Source organism: Dreissena polymorpha, chromosome 15 (assembly GCF_020536995.1).
Source record: "Dreissena polymorpha isolate Duluth1 chromosome 15, UMN_Dpol_1.0, whole genome shotgun sequence".
Taxonomy (NCBI): Eukaryota; Metazoa; Mollusca; class Bivalvia; order Myida; family Dreissenidae; genus Dreissena; species Dreissena polymorpha.
In genome coordinates, this window is record NC_068369.1 from 7,137,069 (window position 1) to 7,151,202 (window position 14,134).

Here is a 14,134-nt window from a genome sequence, read left to right on the forward strand (position 1 = left end):
GCTATTTTGATCAAGTCTGCGATTATATGAGTCGTGTTCTGAGAAAACTGGACTTAATGCATGTGCGTTAAGTGTCGTCCCAGATTAGCCTGTGCAGTCCGCACAAGCTAATCAGGGACGACACTTTCCGCTTAAACTTCATTTTCGGTAAAAAGGGACTTCCTTTAAACTAAAAATACCATTAATGCAGAAAGTGTCGTCCCTGATTAGCCTGTGCGGACTGCACAGGCTAATCTGGGATGACACTTTACGCACATGCATTAAGCCCAGTTTTCTTAGAACAAGGCTCGCATTTACCAGGTATTGTGTATTTGTATTGTGTTAATTGTGTAACTATAGTAAGTTACTTCTAGTTATGGTAACATTTCATAACGAAGGGTCTTTCTTTCAACGAAAAGCCTGTACACAGGCTAACCTTGGACGAGGCTTAATTATTAATATTGATGACACTTATATGTTTTTATATTACACTGCATGTAACTGACAGAGAATCACGTGTAAAAAATTGAAATTCTATAGAAAATGGCAGTAATTATTATAGACAAGAAAGTAGTAGTAGAAGTAGTTTAAGTATAAGTAGTAGTAGTAGTAGTAGTAGTAGTAGAAGTAGTAGTAGTAGTAGTAGTAGTAGTAGTAGTAGTAGTAGTAGTAGTAGTAGTAGTAGTAGTAGTAGTAGTAGCAGTAGTAGTTAAGTTAAAACAGATAAGAAATAAGCATTATAAGTGTTGCATAGTCAAATGTATTGGCTGGAATTAGAAGGCGTGTCTTGCAGAGAGTTGCCGCGTGTCTATTGGTCAATGCCACTAACTGAGCATGTGTTGAGGTTCTATGGTAAAATATTTAAGCTTCGCACCCACTTGCGAAATCGGATGTTCTCAACTTTGACTGAATCGTCTTCACCAAATATTTATACAAGGACAGTTTCATAAACTAGTACTTCATGTAATGCAATATTCCATAATATCTCTAAAAAGAGAGAGCATTTACCGGTGATTATTGCATAATTGAAATGAATATACACCTAATAGCGAATTGAATTTTTTGCTTGTTAAGCATGTCTCATAATCTAAATATTGAGAATTTTATGCCGCACAAAATCCAAAAGCCGACAATGACATCGCCGGCCCTGGCCGTCAACGGATATGACGTCAGTGCCTCCTCGCGGTCTGGAACGCTCATGGACGGTCGCACTGTTGATCGGATGCCGAGGACACCTAAGTGCGCGCGCTGCCGTAACCATGGCGTCGTGTCAGCGCTCAAGGTAAGATTATCAAGTGTTTGTTGCATGCATTTTTGTCTGTGGCGATATTTCATGGCAAATTATCTTAGCATTCAATCAAATAATTGAGCAGCGCTTAAAAATGGATAAAATGCATGTGGGTAAAGTGTCGTGATTAGCCTGAGCAGTCCGATGGGATGAGCACTGCACAGGCTAATCTGAACAAAAAACACTTAACGCACATCAAAATGTAAAAATAACGCTTATTATAGGCGTTATCGACGGTAAAAAAATGTATTCGAACACAAAAAAATAGCAAAAGCTTTTAAAAGAGAGTATTAAATGGTCGCTGAAAACATCTCTCTCTCTCGTTTTCATCGAGCTCGTTTAAATATGTATTGATATTAAGTGCCGTTGTACGAAATCGCACAATTGATAATGGGAATTAACCGTACTATCATTCTTATCAAATATGTAGGCGTGAGTTCGAATACCACTGGATGCATTGATCGAAACACTATTGTTTTAGCATTTCCTATATTTTTTTATGAACTATAACATATATAGAACACTATCAAATAAGTATTTGCTTAAAACCATCGTTTTAATACAGATCTACACTTCAACACCGTTATTTCGAACACCGAAAATCCGAAGTCACCGTTATTTCGAAGTATTTTTCCGGTCCCGATTTTGGTTCTTCTTTGTTTAACGTAAAATTTCATTGTTAATCCGAACTTCGTTAAACCGAAGAAATCGTTAATTCGAAGTGATTCTGTCGGTCCCAACACTATAATTCGCACCTAATTATCAATCTTTAATCCGAAGTCAAAACTGCAAAATACTGAGCGTAATTTCACACCTTTGTCGTGGCGCGTCAAAAGCCGATAATTACACCTTTGTCGTCTGCGCGAACGCCGGTGTTCAGAGAGACATTGCGTATTATTAAAAAAAAAAAGGTTAATTCATTTCCGAAAATGTATTCATATGTATGTATGTCTGATAATTTGTGCTATTCGTTTTATTTTATATGTTCTGTAAATAGAGAAAAATAGAAACAAAAAAAAGAATCGTTATATTCCCCCGTTTGTTACTTTCTTTTACCGTTTGTTACGGTTCTTTAATCCGTTAATTCATTTCCAAAAAATGTATTCATCTGTATTTACATGTATGACAATTTGTGGTATTCGTTATATTTTATATGGTCTGATAATTTGTGCTATTCGTTATATTTTATATGTTCAGATAATTAGCGCATATTCATTATATTTAACATGTTCTGTACTTAGAGAAAACATAAAAAGAAGAACAAGAATCGTTTTATTCCTTCGTTTGTTACAAGTAGAAATCTATTGCAATCTGACTAGTTTACTTTTTTTAAGTAAACAACTATTAATAGTAGCGTTTAACCTGACCATGCGAGTTCCACAACGTTTTATTATTACAGAATCCTCAGAAGTCGTCTGTCAAATGTTTATTTCGAATTATCGTTAATCCGAAGTTTTTTTAACGTTCCCGACGACTTCGAAATAACGGTGTTGAAGTGTATATCAAGGTGGATATTTTGTTAAATTCAGCATTAGCAAAGAACACTTGAGTCGCGTCTTGCTGACATGAGTCGAACGTCATTTGCGGCTAGCCTAGCTCCAGCCCAGCCTCAGCTTCCGCGCAGTCTGGTCAAGAGCTACCCTGTCCGTTTAAGAGCTCACCACCGCGCAGGCTGGTCAAGAGATACCCTGTCCGTTTAAGAGCTCACCACTGCGCAGGCTGGTCAAGAGCTACCATGTCCCCTTAAGAGCTCACCACCGCGCAGGCTGGTTAAGAGCTACCATGTCCGTTTAAGAGCTCACCACTGCGCAGTCTGGTCAAGAGCTACCATGTCCGTTTAAGAGATCACCACTGCGCAGTCTGGTCAAGAGCTACCCTGTCCGTTTAAGAGATCACCAAACCTTGCGTGGTGGCTTTATAGCGAACAGGGAAGATCCTAACCAGACAGCGCGATTGCGCAGGCTGACTGGGAGATAAGTTGGTCGCGTATAACATTAGACCTATTTTCGCATGACTCGGTTTAATCTATCTAACTATCTATCCATCCATCCATCCATCCATCCATCCATACATACATACATACATACATCCATCCATCCATCCATCCATCCATTCATCTGACTATCTATCCATCCATTTATCCATCCATCCATCCGGACTGCACAGGCTAATCTGGGACGACACTTTATGCACATGAATTATGCCCAGTTTTCTGAGAACGCGACTCATTTAAGCCAGTTTTCCTAGACCGAGGCTCACTTGTTAGGAATATAATCTATTCATTTGTTATTGGTAACAATTTGAAAGTGCTTACCAGTACTTGTGGGTTCAAAATGGCATAAGAACTCCCGAATATTTGTTAATGAAGTTTACACTATTTCATGCTTTATGTGAAAAATAACAGGAGACGATTATATGCTATTTTTCAATCTGTAATCCTGTATAATTAAGCCACTTAACATGTCAGAAATGCTTAAAAGTAAAAACATACGACAGTTCCGGAAGTGCGTCGCGACATCCACCCGGACTGCACGTGCATAATATCAGTCGCTTATAGCTGCATCAACAATTGCACCAAGCTCTAGAATATTGTTGAGCATAGCCTCCCTCTGTGCCAAAAGTGTCGTCCGATTATATGGCACGACACTTGACGCCATAAAGCCCGTTTTCTACAACGGGGCTTCTTTAATGTTTTCAGGGACACAAGCGATACTGCCGGTGGCGAGATTGCCTCTGTGCTAAGTGCACGTTGATCGCCGAGCGGCAGCGGGTCATGGCCGCACAGGTGGCGCTGCGGCGGCAGCAGGTAAAGACATTATTTCAGCTTCGCTAAAGGAAAAGCAGCCTAAATGCGTGTGCGTAAAGTCTCGTCCCAGAAATGCCTGAGCAGTTCGAACACGCCCATCAGAGGCGACACTCGTTTATTTTTTGTTTATTTGAAAGAAGGTGTCTTTTTAGCAAAAATTAAGGCAGAAAGTGGCGTCCCTGATTAGCCTGTGCGGACTCCACGGGCTTATCTGTGACGACACTAAACGCACATGCGTTCAGCTATGGTTTCCCAGAGCGAGGCATATTAATTTTGATAAAACCATCTTTTTCACAATAATGCACTTACCAGTATAGCTTCGGTAGTTGGGTGCTGCATACAAAGTTTCATTTAAATTAAGTTGTTCTTCTGGAGAGGAGGGGGTGGCTTAATGCATGTTCTATCCGCATAAGCTTATCATTATCAGAGACGACACTTCCGCCTTACCTGGAGTTTCGCTAATAAGAGACCTCATACTACAATAAAAGCGAATGTTCGTCCTTGATTTGCCTACTTCGACTGCACAAACTAGCCAGAGTAATAAGGGACGAACCTTCACGCAAAAGTATTAAGCCTCGTTTTCACAGAGCGAGGTTCATATGAATCGCGTTCTGAGAAAACTGGACATAATGCTTGTGCGGAAAGTGTCGTCCCAGATTAGCCTGTGCAGTTTGCACAGGCTAATCAGGGACGATACTTTCCGCTATTATGACATTTTTCGTTTAAATGAAGTCTCTTCTTAGCAAAAAATCCAATTTGGGCGTAAAGTGTCGTCCATGATAAGCCTGTGCGGACTGCACAGGCTAATCTGGGACAACACTTTACGCACATGCATTATGCCCAGTTTTATCAGAACACGACTCAATTAAGTCTCCACGCAAAGTTGTTGTCCCATGCTCTCGCATACAATTTGATCCAGGTGTTCTGGGTCCATACAAAACTGTGCACGGAGGTTGTTATGGGCAGATAATGGCATTCCTCACACTTTATTAATGTAAAAAACAATAAAAAATAAATTATAAATATTAAAGGAGGTATTAAAGGGACCTTTTCACAGATTTTGGCAGATATTTAAGTTTGTTATTAAATGCTTTATATTGATAAATGTAAACATGGGATCTAAAAAGCTCCAGTGAACAAAATAAAGAAAGATAAAAAAGGTAACCCTCAACTGGGCTCGAACCACTGACCCCTGGAGTAAAAGTGTAACGCATGGAACCACTCGGCCATACGTGCTCATAAAATGTGTGATGTATTTATACTTTATATAAGCAATCCTCTCAGTTTCATAAAATATAACGACAACAACAGAACTCTCCAAATTATTCAATCGTTTCGCATTCTACTTTTCTGGTTTTTAAATCGTCAAAGATGCATATAATGGATATTTTAGAGCATGATAAATGTTCAGTATTAGTGTTTCCTCACAAATATCATAACAGCAACAAAAATTTGCAAATCTGAAACATTTTTTTTTATTTTGTAAATTATCCAAAAAGTGAAAAGGTCCCTTTAGAAATGATCACAATTAATGTTTATTTAATCCTTCCTTAGATAACATGTAAATGAAAAATAACGACAGAAAAGTTACTTTCGAAAGTGAAAGTAAAAGCATATTATGGCATAATCCTAACTTCTGTGTTCTAATTAAACAAAGGAATGTTCATATTTCCTCTTTATGAAAAAGAACGTTGAAATCATTTTATTAATGATATTAAACAATCGTTTTGTTGTTTGGGATATTTTATTTTTGCGTTTAATCAGGGAAGACACTTTTCGCCTTAACTTGATTTTTGCTAAGAAGAGACTTTCTTGAAACGAAAAATATCATCAAAGCGTAAAGTGTCGTCCCTGATTAGACTGTGCGGACTGCACAGGCTAATCTGGGACGACATTTTTCGCACATGTATTAGAATATTCACCAGGAACGAACAGTTTGTATTTTCCCATTGAATAATAAAACACAACAATAATTAACACGAGCATAATTGTGGCCAGTATAAAGAACAACTGGCCTGTCAATATTTCCGCCTAATAGTACAGTCTAGTAAATTGTACCGGTATTTCGCCATGTCTGATTTTCATTTATGTCAAAGACCGTGCAAGGTCATTGGATCAAGAGCTAATTGCACGACCGTTTCTTCTAAATCCATGTCATGTTTGTTGACTACGAAATTTCTCGACATACTATTTGCAAATACTTTTGAAACACTTGCAGGTCATGCCTCAAAGGCTGTTTTTAAGCTTAACTCATATTTAGTAAATTTCTAACAATTTCAATACATACCAAATAAGAGTTGTTTGATCAGCTGGTTTTATCAATTTTAACCAACAGTAGTTCTAACGAATCTAGATAACTTATATATACTTGGAGATTGTTATTCTGGGGGGGGGCTTAACCCATTTATGCCTAATGGGCTCTCCCATCCTTCTTAATTGGATCAATTTATTTCCAAAATTAGGGATGTCTAGTATATTAATTTCCATATTTAGAATATTTTTTACATAATTTCAGCATAGACCCTGGTGAGACGCCGCATCATCTGGGTCTACGCTGTTTTCCAAGGCCTTTTTTCTAGACGCATACATGGGTTAAATTAAATTAATTAATGTCAACACTGCAAAAAAGGTATTCCGGAAGACTAAAAGACAACGAAAAATGAAAATACAATGGAACTGATATTGAAGTGGTTGATAACTTTAACTGTTTAGTCACAGTTTTTAATTACAATGGAATGTTTAAATTAAACCAAGAACATTTCGTTGGTAAAGCCCTTAAGGCTATGAATACATTATTGTTTAAATGCAATGACATCAAGATATAACCAAAACTACTTTGTCAGTTGTTTGACATCTTTGTGGGTTGTATATTAAATTATGCTACCGAAGTATGGGGTTTCACAAAGTCTGATGATATTGAACGTATACATTTAAAATTTTGCAATCGAGTGTTACAGGCTAAAATAAATACATGTCATATTGCTGGTAATGGTGAGCTAGGTAGATGTCAATTGTATGTAAACATGTTTGTTAAAATTCTAAAGTATTTGTTTAAAATTCTAAAAAATGAAAATATTATAAGTAATATTGTCTACAAACAAGCTTTAATTAATCGTAATAAAGGTTATACAAATTAAGTGTCAAATGTTAAGAACATGTTAAATAAATATGGATTTGGTTATGTATTTGAAAATCCAAACGTTGTGGATGATACTACTTTAATTAGCGAGTTCAGATGTAGCCTTGTTGGCAATTATAAATAGAGAGGTATGAAAAAAATGAATAACAGTGTTGCATTGGATATGTATTAAGTTTTTAAAACCTCACTGGACTATAAAGAATATTTAGACATGCTTCCAAGACGTTTACGCCTATGTTTTGTTAGATTAAGAGTCTCTGCACACCCGCTGAGAATCCAAACTTGCAGATACGCTCAGAATAACATACCAGGAAATGAGCGTTATTGTTTATATTGTTTTAAAAGACGAATACCACTCCATATGTATACCGTTGTTAGACTGATATAAGAAAAAATATATTAGCCGTACATTTTATATAAACCCATCTGTATATACATTCGACATGTTATAAGCTTCATGTGACAAATCAGTAATTTCAAATGTATGTAAATATATGAAAGAAGCTTTTGTTATAAGAAATACGATTCTACATACCGTAATACTGTTTAAAAATTCCACTACCGCTTCGATAGAATTTGCGTATTCTTGCAATTGATTGTGTTTATTCATATTTGTATTCTAAAATGACCATTTAATGTTATTTAATGTTATGTTAATATACTTAATTACGTGACAGAACATAATCTGTATATTTGAGTATAGAGACGATGTACTTGTTTATAAGTCTGAATGAACTGTCTGTCTGTCTGTCTGTCTGTCTGTCTGTCTGTCTGTCTGTCTGTCTGTCTGTCTGTCTGTCTGTCTGTCTGTCTGTCTGTCTGTCTGTCTGTCTGTCTGTCTGCCTGCCTGCCTGCCTGCCTGCCTGCCTGCCTGCCTGCCTGCCTGCCTGCCTGCCTGCCTGCCTCCCCGCCCGCCCGCCCGCCCGTCCGTCCGTCTGTCTGTCTGTCAATTTTGGGACAGAAATCTGGGGCTTAACTGAGTCAATGGCATTTGAAAGAGTTCACTTAAATGTTTATAAAAAATACTACAGTATGCCAAATTATTGGGATGGTCATAATCCTATACATGTTCATCACTTGTTTCTTTCTCAGTACTTAAAATGTTACATGAAATAATGCAACGTCCATGTTGTCTCAGTCTAACTCAGTTTATTGAAATAATAAATTATTCAATGTCCATTTCTATCTTAGGCCATATGAGTTTTAGGAATACTTAATTATTCAACGTTTGTTTATCCGAGCACGGAAAGTAATGCGAAGGAATACGAAGGAAAACGAAGTAATACGAACCCATTCGAGCCTCGTTATGGTAAAGATGGACAGTCCGTAACGGCTATTTAAGGACGACACATTTTGATTTTATGATTTTTTTTCATTTAAATGAAGTCCCTTCTTAACAATAATTCGGTTTACTTGGAAATAGTCGTTCCTGCGGACTGCACAGGCTAATCTGGGACGACACTTTACGCACATGCAGTTACCCGAATTTTCCCTGAGTGCGACTCATTTCTCGTCTTGCCATTGAATACAAAACAAACCCGATGTCCTTCTTTCTCAAGCCAAAACAAGTTTTAGGAATACGCGATTATGTAACGTTTATTACTACAAATACGAAACCATTCGATTGCATTTCTTCTCATGTTATGGACTAAGCAAAAAGTTGATGTTCTTTCTTTCTAAGGCCCAAGAGGAAAGCGAGGCGAAGGACTTGGGGATCCTGTACGGCCCCGGGGGCCTCCTGCAGATCAACGAGGGCACCGCGGACGAAGACGAAGTGCGCCGTAAACGCACCCTCAAGACGGGAGGACACGTGGGTGGGTGCGAAATGTTCGTTTTATGCGGCTTATAACTACCATAAAAAGTCAATCATTAATTTACAGGCTCATAAGTCGGGTTATAAATTGGTACGAAGTCATAAATCGACATTGTTATTTTTATCAATTTTTGTAAGCAAACAAAATCTCGAGTTACACGTTTGAATATGTTTTGTACGTTTTGTTCACTATTAAATATCGTGTGACGATTTTAATAGAATTTCGTATAAGTGTACGTTTTATACCGACTTAAAAGCATATTTGCACTGAAAGTATACAATTTTATTACAAAACCTAAGCAAGCCATAGTCCCTATCCCAAAACTAATTGCCAAACGTATTACATGCTGTAAAAATGTAAACTGATTAAACTTACATGTGTCAATAGTGTAAGGTGTTATAGTGTTAATAACTATTAGATCACATGGCTGTTTCGTTCAAGAAATTGGACTAAAATGTTCATTAAAAATGTTTGACATTTCAATGCAGATATCGTTAAAGTTAAAAAAAATGTACTTAAGTAATCGTGTATGTTTTATTTTCATATCACATCTATTTCTATTGAGTTTATGGAGGTCTTGTGATTTCTTTGTTTCGTTTTGTATTGCACAGATGACGACATCTCCCCAAGGCACATAAAGACGGAACCCATAATTCGCATTCCCGCAGATAACGTTAACCGGAACAGGAAAATAGTTGCCGAAGATCGCCCTTCAAAATCCCCTGGTAAACCGTCAGAGATATCACAACAACAGCGAGATTACGGACTATCGAAAATCAAAGTAGACGATGAAAAGTCTTCCAATGTCGACTCATGGTTTCAAACATGGAGCGGATCAGCAGTTAAAAATTTGTATTCAGTGTATGGCGGCGACATGTCTAAATACGTCGGGTTTTTCAACAAAAGCCTCGCAAGTCAAAGAAAGATTGACTCTCTCTACCCGCCGCCTCTGATGTTCACTTCCGGATTCCATAGCGACATCGACGCATCGACCGGAAGTGGGATGCTCTTCGGTCAGTTTGGGTCTAATTACTCGCAGATGACGTCATCACTCGAGGCTATGCGGTCACCGTGGAATATCTACGCACGGTTTCCCGGTATTTCGTTCCAACATTATCTCGGCGCCGAATCAAGCAGGGCCTCAGACGCAAACAAACACCCACTTGCTGGTAACCCGCAGACTAGCCAGTGCAGCGGCGACACCGAATAAGAATCAACAAACCAAACGGAATATAATGTGACCATTGTAAAACATCAGGTTATATGCACAAAGACAATTATTTTTTCATAGATGAGATAGATTGTATGACCTTATAAAAGGCATGTGCATTTCCCAATTTCAGATACTGCATTCGATAATATACATGTGTGCTAGTTTTTTAATTAAAAGTCTATTCCGAGTTTGAACTGTAAACTAAAACTCAATGAATGCAAGTGCTTTGTTATAATGGCAACTGGGTTTAAATGGTTAACTTATATTCTTTAATGGGTACTAAAACAGGTCAATATAAAATTGTGTAGGCTATAAAGGAATTTACACAATGTACCGGTAGACACTTTCCACACATGCATTCAGCCCCGTTTTTCCAAACACAGCGAGCACACTCAGACCCATGATTGCCTCTGGAACGGGCAGGCGACTCCATGGCGAGATATCACAAACACGTCGTCTGTAGGCGATATGCTAGTACAGGGGAGAGAATCCCGACGCACTCAATAACAATCTCCACGAAGAGTTGTTCCTTGCTATCACATACAACCTCTGCCATCACAAGAAAATCCTACCAGATTTGGTAGGGTTTTATGTTTTTGTTTAAGATTTTCATTATTAGAAAAAGAGTATCATTTTTCTTTTATATTTTGAAAAGAGTGTATAAATTTAGGTTAATACTAAACAATAAATAACCTTAAACACCAGAGAAGCATGAAAAAAAGGACCACAAACTCACAAAATGTCCACTTTTCAGTTGTACACTGGTATGTAAACAGCAGAAAACTTAAATGATTATTTTCATAATATTTAAGTTTGTATTTAATATTTTCCAATGCAATTTGGCATTCATATACTTAAGTATACAAACAATATGTATGTGTAATTTGGTGGTTGTTAGTTATATATTTATTGAATTACAGAAAAAGTTTTTGGTTGTCTGCTTGAAATTCAAATTTCCCTGTAAATTCTAAGCACCGTCCACTTGAAAGTTTATGAACTTCTCTCAGCCAGTAGCTAGCGAATGACTCAAATCAAGTTTACATGTAAATACAGATTCAACACTATACCAAATTGCTGTCTGATCAAACACATGTTTCTATTTATAAACACTCTAAATGTTATCAGCAAATCACTGGCAGATAAACCAAGCCCACAAGTTATTGTAGGTTTTACATTTTACCACCGCAAAATCAAACAAGAGGGCCATGATGGCCCTGAATCGTTCACCTGACTAACCAAATACAATCCCAACCCAGATTTTTTCAAGATGAACATTCTGACCAAATTTCATAAATATTGGATGAAAACAGTGACCTCTATTGTCTACACAAGGTTTTTCTTATATTTGACCTATTGACCTAGTTTTTGACCCCAGGTGACCCAAATACAATCCCAACCCAGATTTAATCAAGATAAACATTCTGATCAAATTTTATAAAGATTGGATGAAAACTGTGACCTCTATTGCCTACACAAGGTTTTTTTTCTATTATTTGACCTAGTGACCTAGTTTTTGACTCCAGATGACCCAAATACAATCCCAGCCAAGATTTCTTCAAAACAAACATTCTGACTAAATTTCATGAAGATTGGATGAAAACTGTGACCTCTATTGTCTACACAAGGTTTTTCTATTATTTGACCTAGTGACCTAGTTTTTGACCCAAGATGACCCAAATACAATCCCAACCCAGATTTCATCAAGATAAACATTCTGACCAAATTTAATAAAGATTGGATGAAAACTGAACCTCTATTGTCTATACTAGGTTTCTCTATTATTTGACCTAGTGACCTAGTTTTTGACCTATTGACCTAGTTTTTTACCCCAGATGACCCAAAAACAATCCCAACCCAGTTTTTATCAAGATAAACATCCTGACTAAATTTCATAAAGATTGGATGAAAACTGTGACCTCTACTGTCTACACAAACAAATTGTTGATGGTTTTTCTCAATCTGACCAAATTTCATAAAGATTGAATGAAAACTGCGACCGCTATTGTCTACACAAGGTTTTTCTATTATTTGACCTAGTTTTTGACCTAGTTTTTGACCCCAGATGACCCAAATACAATCCCAACCCAGATTTTATCAACATAAAGATTCTGACCAAATTTCATAAAGATTGGATGAAAACTGCGACCTCTACTGACTAATGGGGTTATTTACCCTCGGGACTTCGGTTAAAAACCATTGCCCGAGCACACTGCTTAACATAGAACTCATAAAAAGCCGAAAACGGCCATAAAATGGACAGCCCGATTTTACTGGGCTGTACCATTGGTATAAATATAAAACTGCAGTGTTGGTGCGGTGCCTAAATAAAAATCTATTGGTTTAAAAATATATAACCTTTATATAAAGCGTTAAAAAGACGCAGTGCTCTACAGTGGATAGGCCTAACGCGGTTAAAAAGCGGCGTTTTAATTGGTTGATGCGCTTATATAACGATGGCGCTGATTGGCCGAAATTTCTTATTAAGGATTGCCAGTAGGTCAATCCGTTTAAAAATAGATTTTCCCACGGCTGACTTTGTACTTTAAAAAAAAGTAAAAAATAATGGTTTATATGCAAAAATATTAATGAAAGAAAAAGAATGAGTTAATCCAAAAGAACTTGGAGTTGTTTTATAGTATTAGATTACTATGTTTTTGTTACGTTACTGTACTTATTATTAATTATTATCATTCATAAGATGTTGTTATTGTATGTTATTCTTTGTATTGTTTTTTAAGGAGGAGAGAGAGAAAGAATAGCCCAATTTTTATAAGTAAAGATGGTGAAAACACACATACTGTTGTATGTGGCAGCATCATTACCAGACCCACTGTTCAGTATATACTGCAATGGGTTTGTTGGAGTCTTTAGACTTTGTGATCTGTGTTTTAAATGTTTGAATCCAAATAGGACTATTTTAATATATTAATTATAGAAAAAGGAATACACAGATGTGTAATATGTTTGTGTAACAAAATAATAATATTTGAGGGTTTTCCAGATCACAAAGTGGTTTAACATTGCCACAATATGTTTACATGCATAGTCAAGTACCATTTTTATGTGTATGTTTAAAGTTTAAACTAAACGCCAAACAACAAGATCTAATCATAAGAGAGATATGTTTATATCTAAGAACATTTATTAATAGGGATGCCAGAGCCTGATTTAACAGCTCTCAAATGTAGAGTGAAGTTGCATGTGCAAATGCAATTATATGAGAAGGAAAGGAAAAAAAACAATATATGATATCACATAGAGTGTGTAACTCTCAATTATATATTAATATTGCAATTGAGTATTGAGTTGTTAAAAAAAAATAATAATGAGTACAAGTTTATGTATGTGGCTCAATGTTGAACACTTGCAGACAGGGAATATAGCCGTAATGCTCCAACATAAGACCCTGTCTGTATGGAACTTAAGAAGGATTGGGCTATGGAAAAGAGAGATCCCCCCAGAGTGGCATTAAAACAATATTTAAAAGTGGGTTTAGTAATAAACCCTTATATGTTAAGGGCAATAACTTACGTGTCTCCAAACGGTCACCTTCATAGGGCCACATAAAAATTAAGGGTAAGACAATATACTTTACAGTTAAAAATGAGACAAAGACAGCTAAATTTGTACAAGATGTACATTATTTACAATATGTACAGGACTATATGCATTTATATATTTAAAATACATGTTGCCACACTGGAGGGTTGAAAGAAGGAGAGATTTTATGGAAGTGTAGGCCGATGTGGGTGGGGGAAAAGAAGAGCCAGCAGGGGTGGTGTCACTCAGTTGTACTAAGGGAGGTAATTGTGATGATGAAGTCTACAATGGTTGTTTCCCCTGGACCAGAGGGAGTGCACGGTAAATGAAAAATAGTTTGTATACTATTGAAGGA

At 36.9% G+C, this 14,134-nt stretch overlaps 1 protein-coding gene across 2 annotated transcripts; it reads left to right on the forward strand.

Moving 5' to 3' along the window:
• Positions 1-248: 248 nt before the first annotated feature.
• On the forward strand, positions 249-11,135 carry LOC127860938 (doublesex- and mab-3-related transcription factor A2-like). Of its 2 annotated transcripts, none has more exons than XM_052399256.1 (4): positions 249-1,261; positions 3,966-4,073; positions 8,894-9,039; positions 9,638-9,784. In XM_052399256.1, exons 1-4 carry the CDS (start codon positions 1,055-1,057, stop codon positions 9,639-9,641), a joined length of 465 nt encoding a protein of 154 aa, XP_052255216.1. In that variant the 5' UTR covers positions 249-1,054; the 3' UTR covers positions 9,642-9,784. The 2 variants fall into 2 exon arrangements, with proteins under 2 accessions (XP_052255216.1, XP_052255215.1); XM_052399255.1 differs by having other exon boundaries at positions 257-1,261; positions 8,894-9,026; positions 9,638-11,135.
• Positions 11,136-14,134: the final 2,999 nt, after the last annotated feature.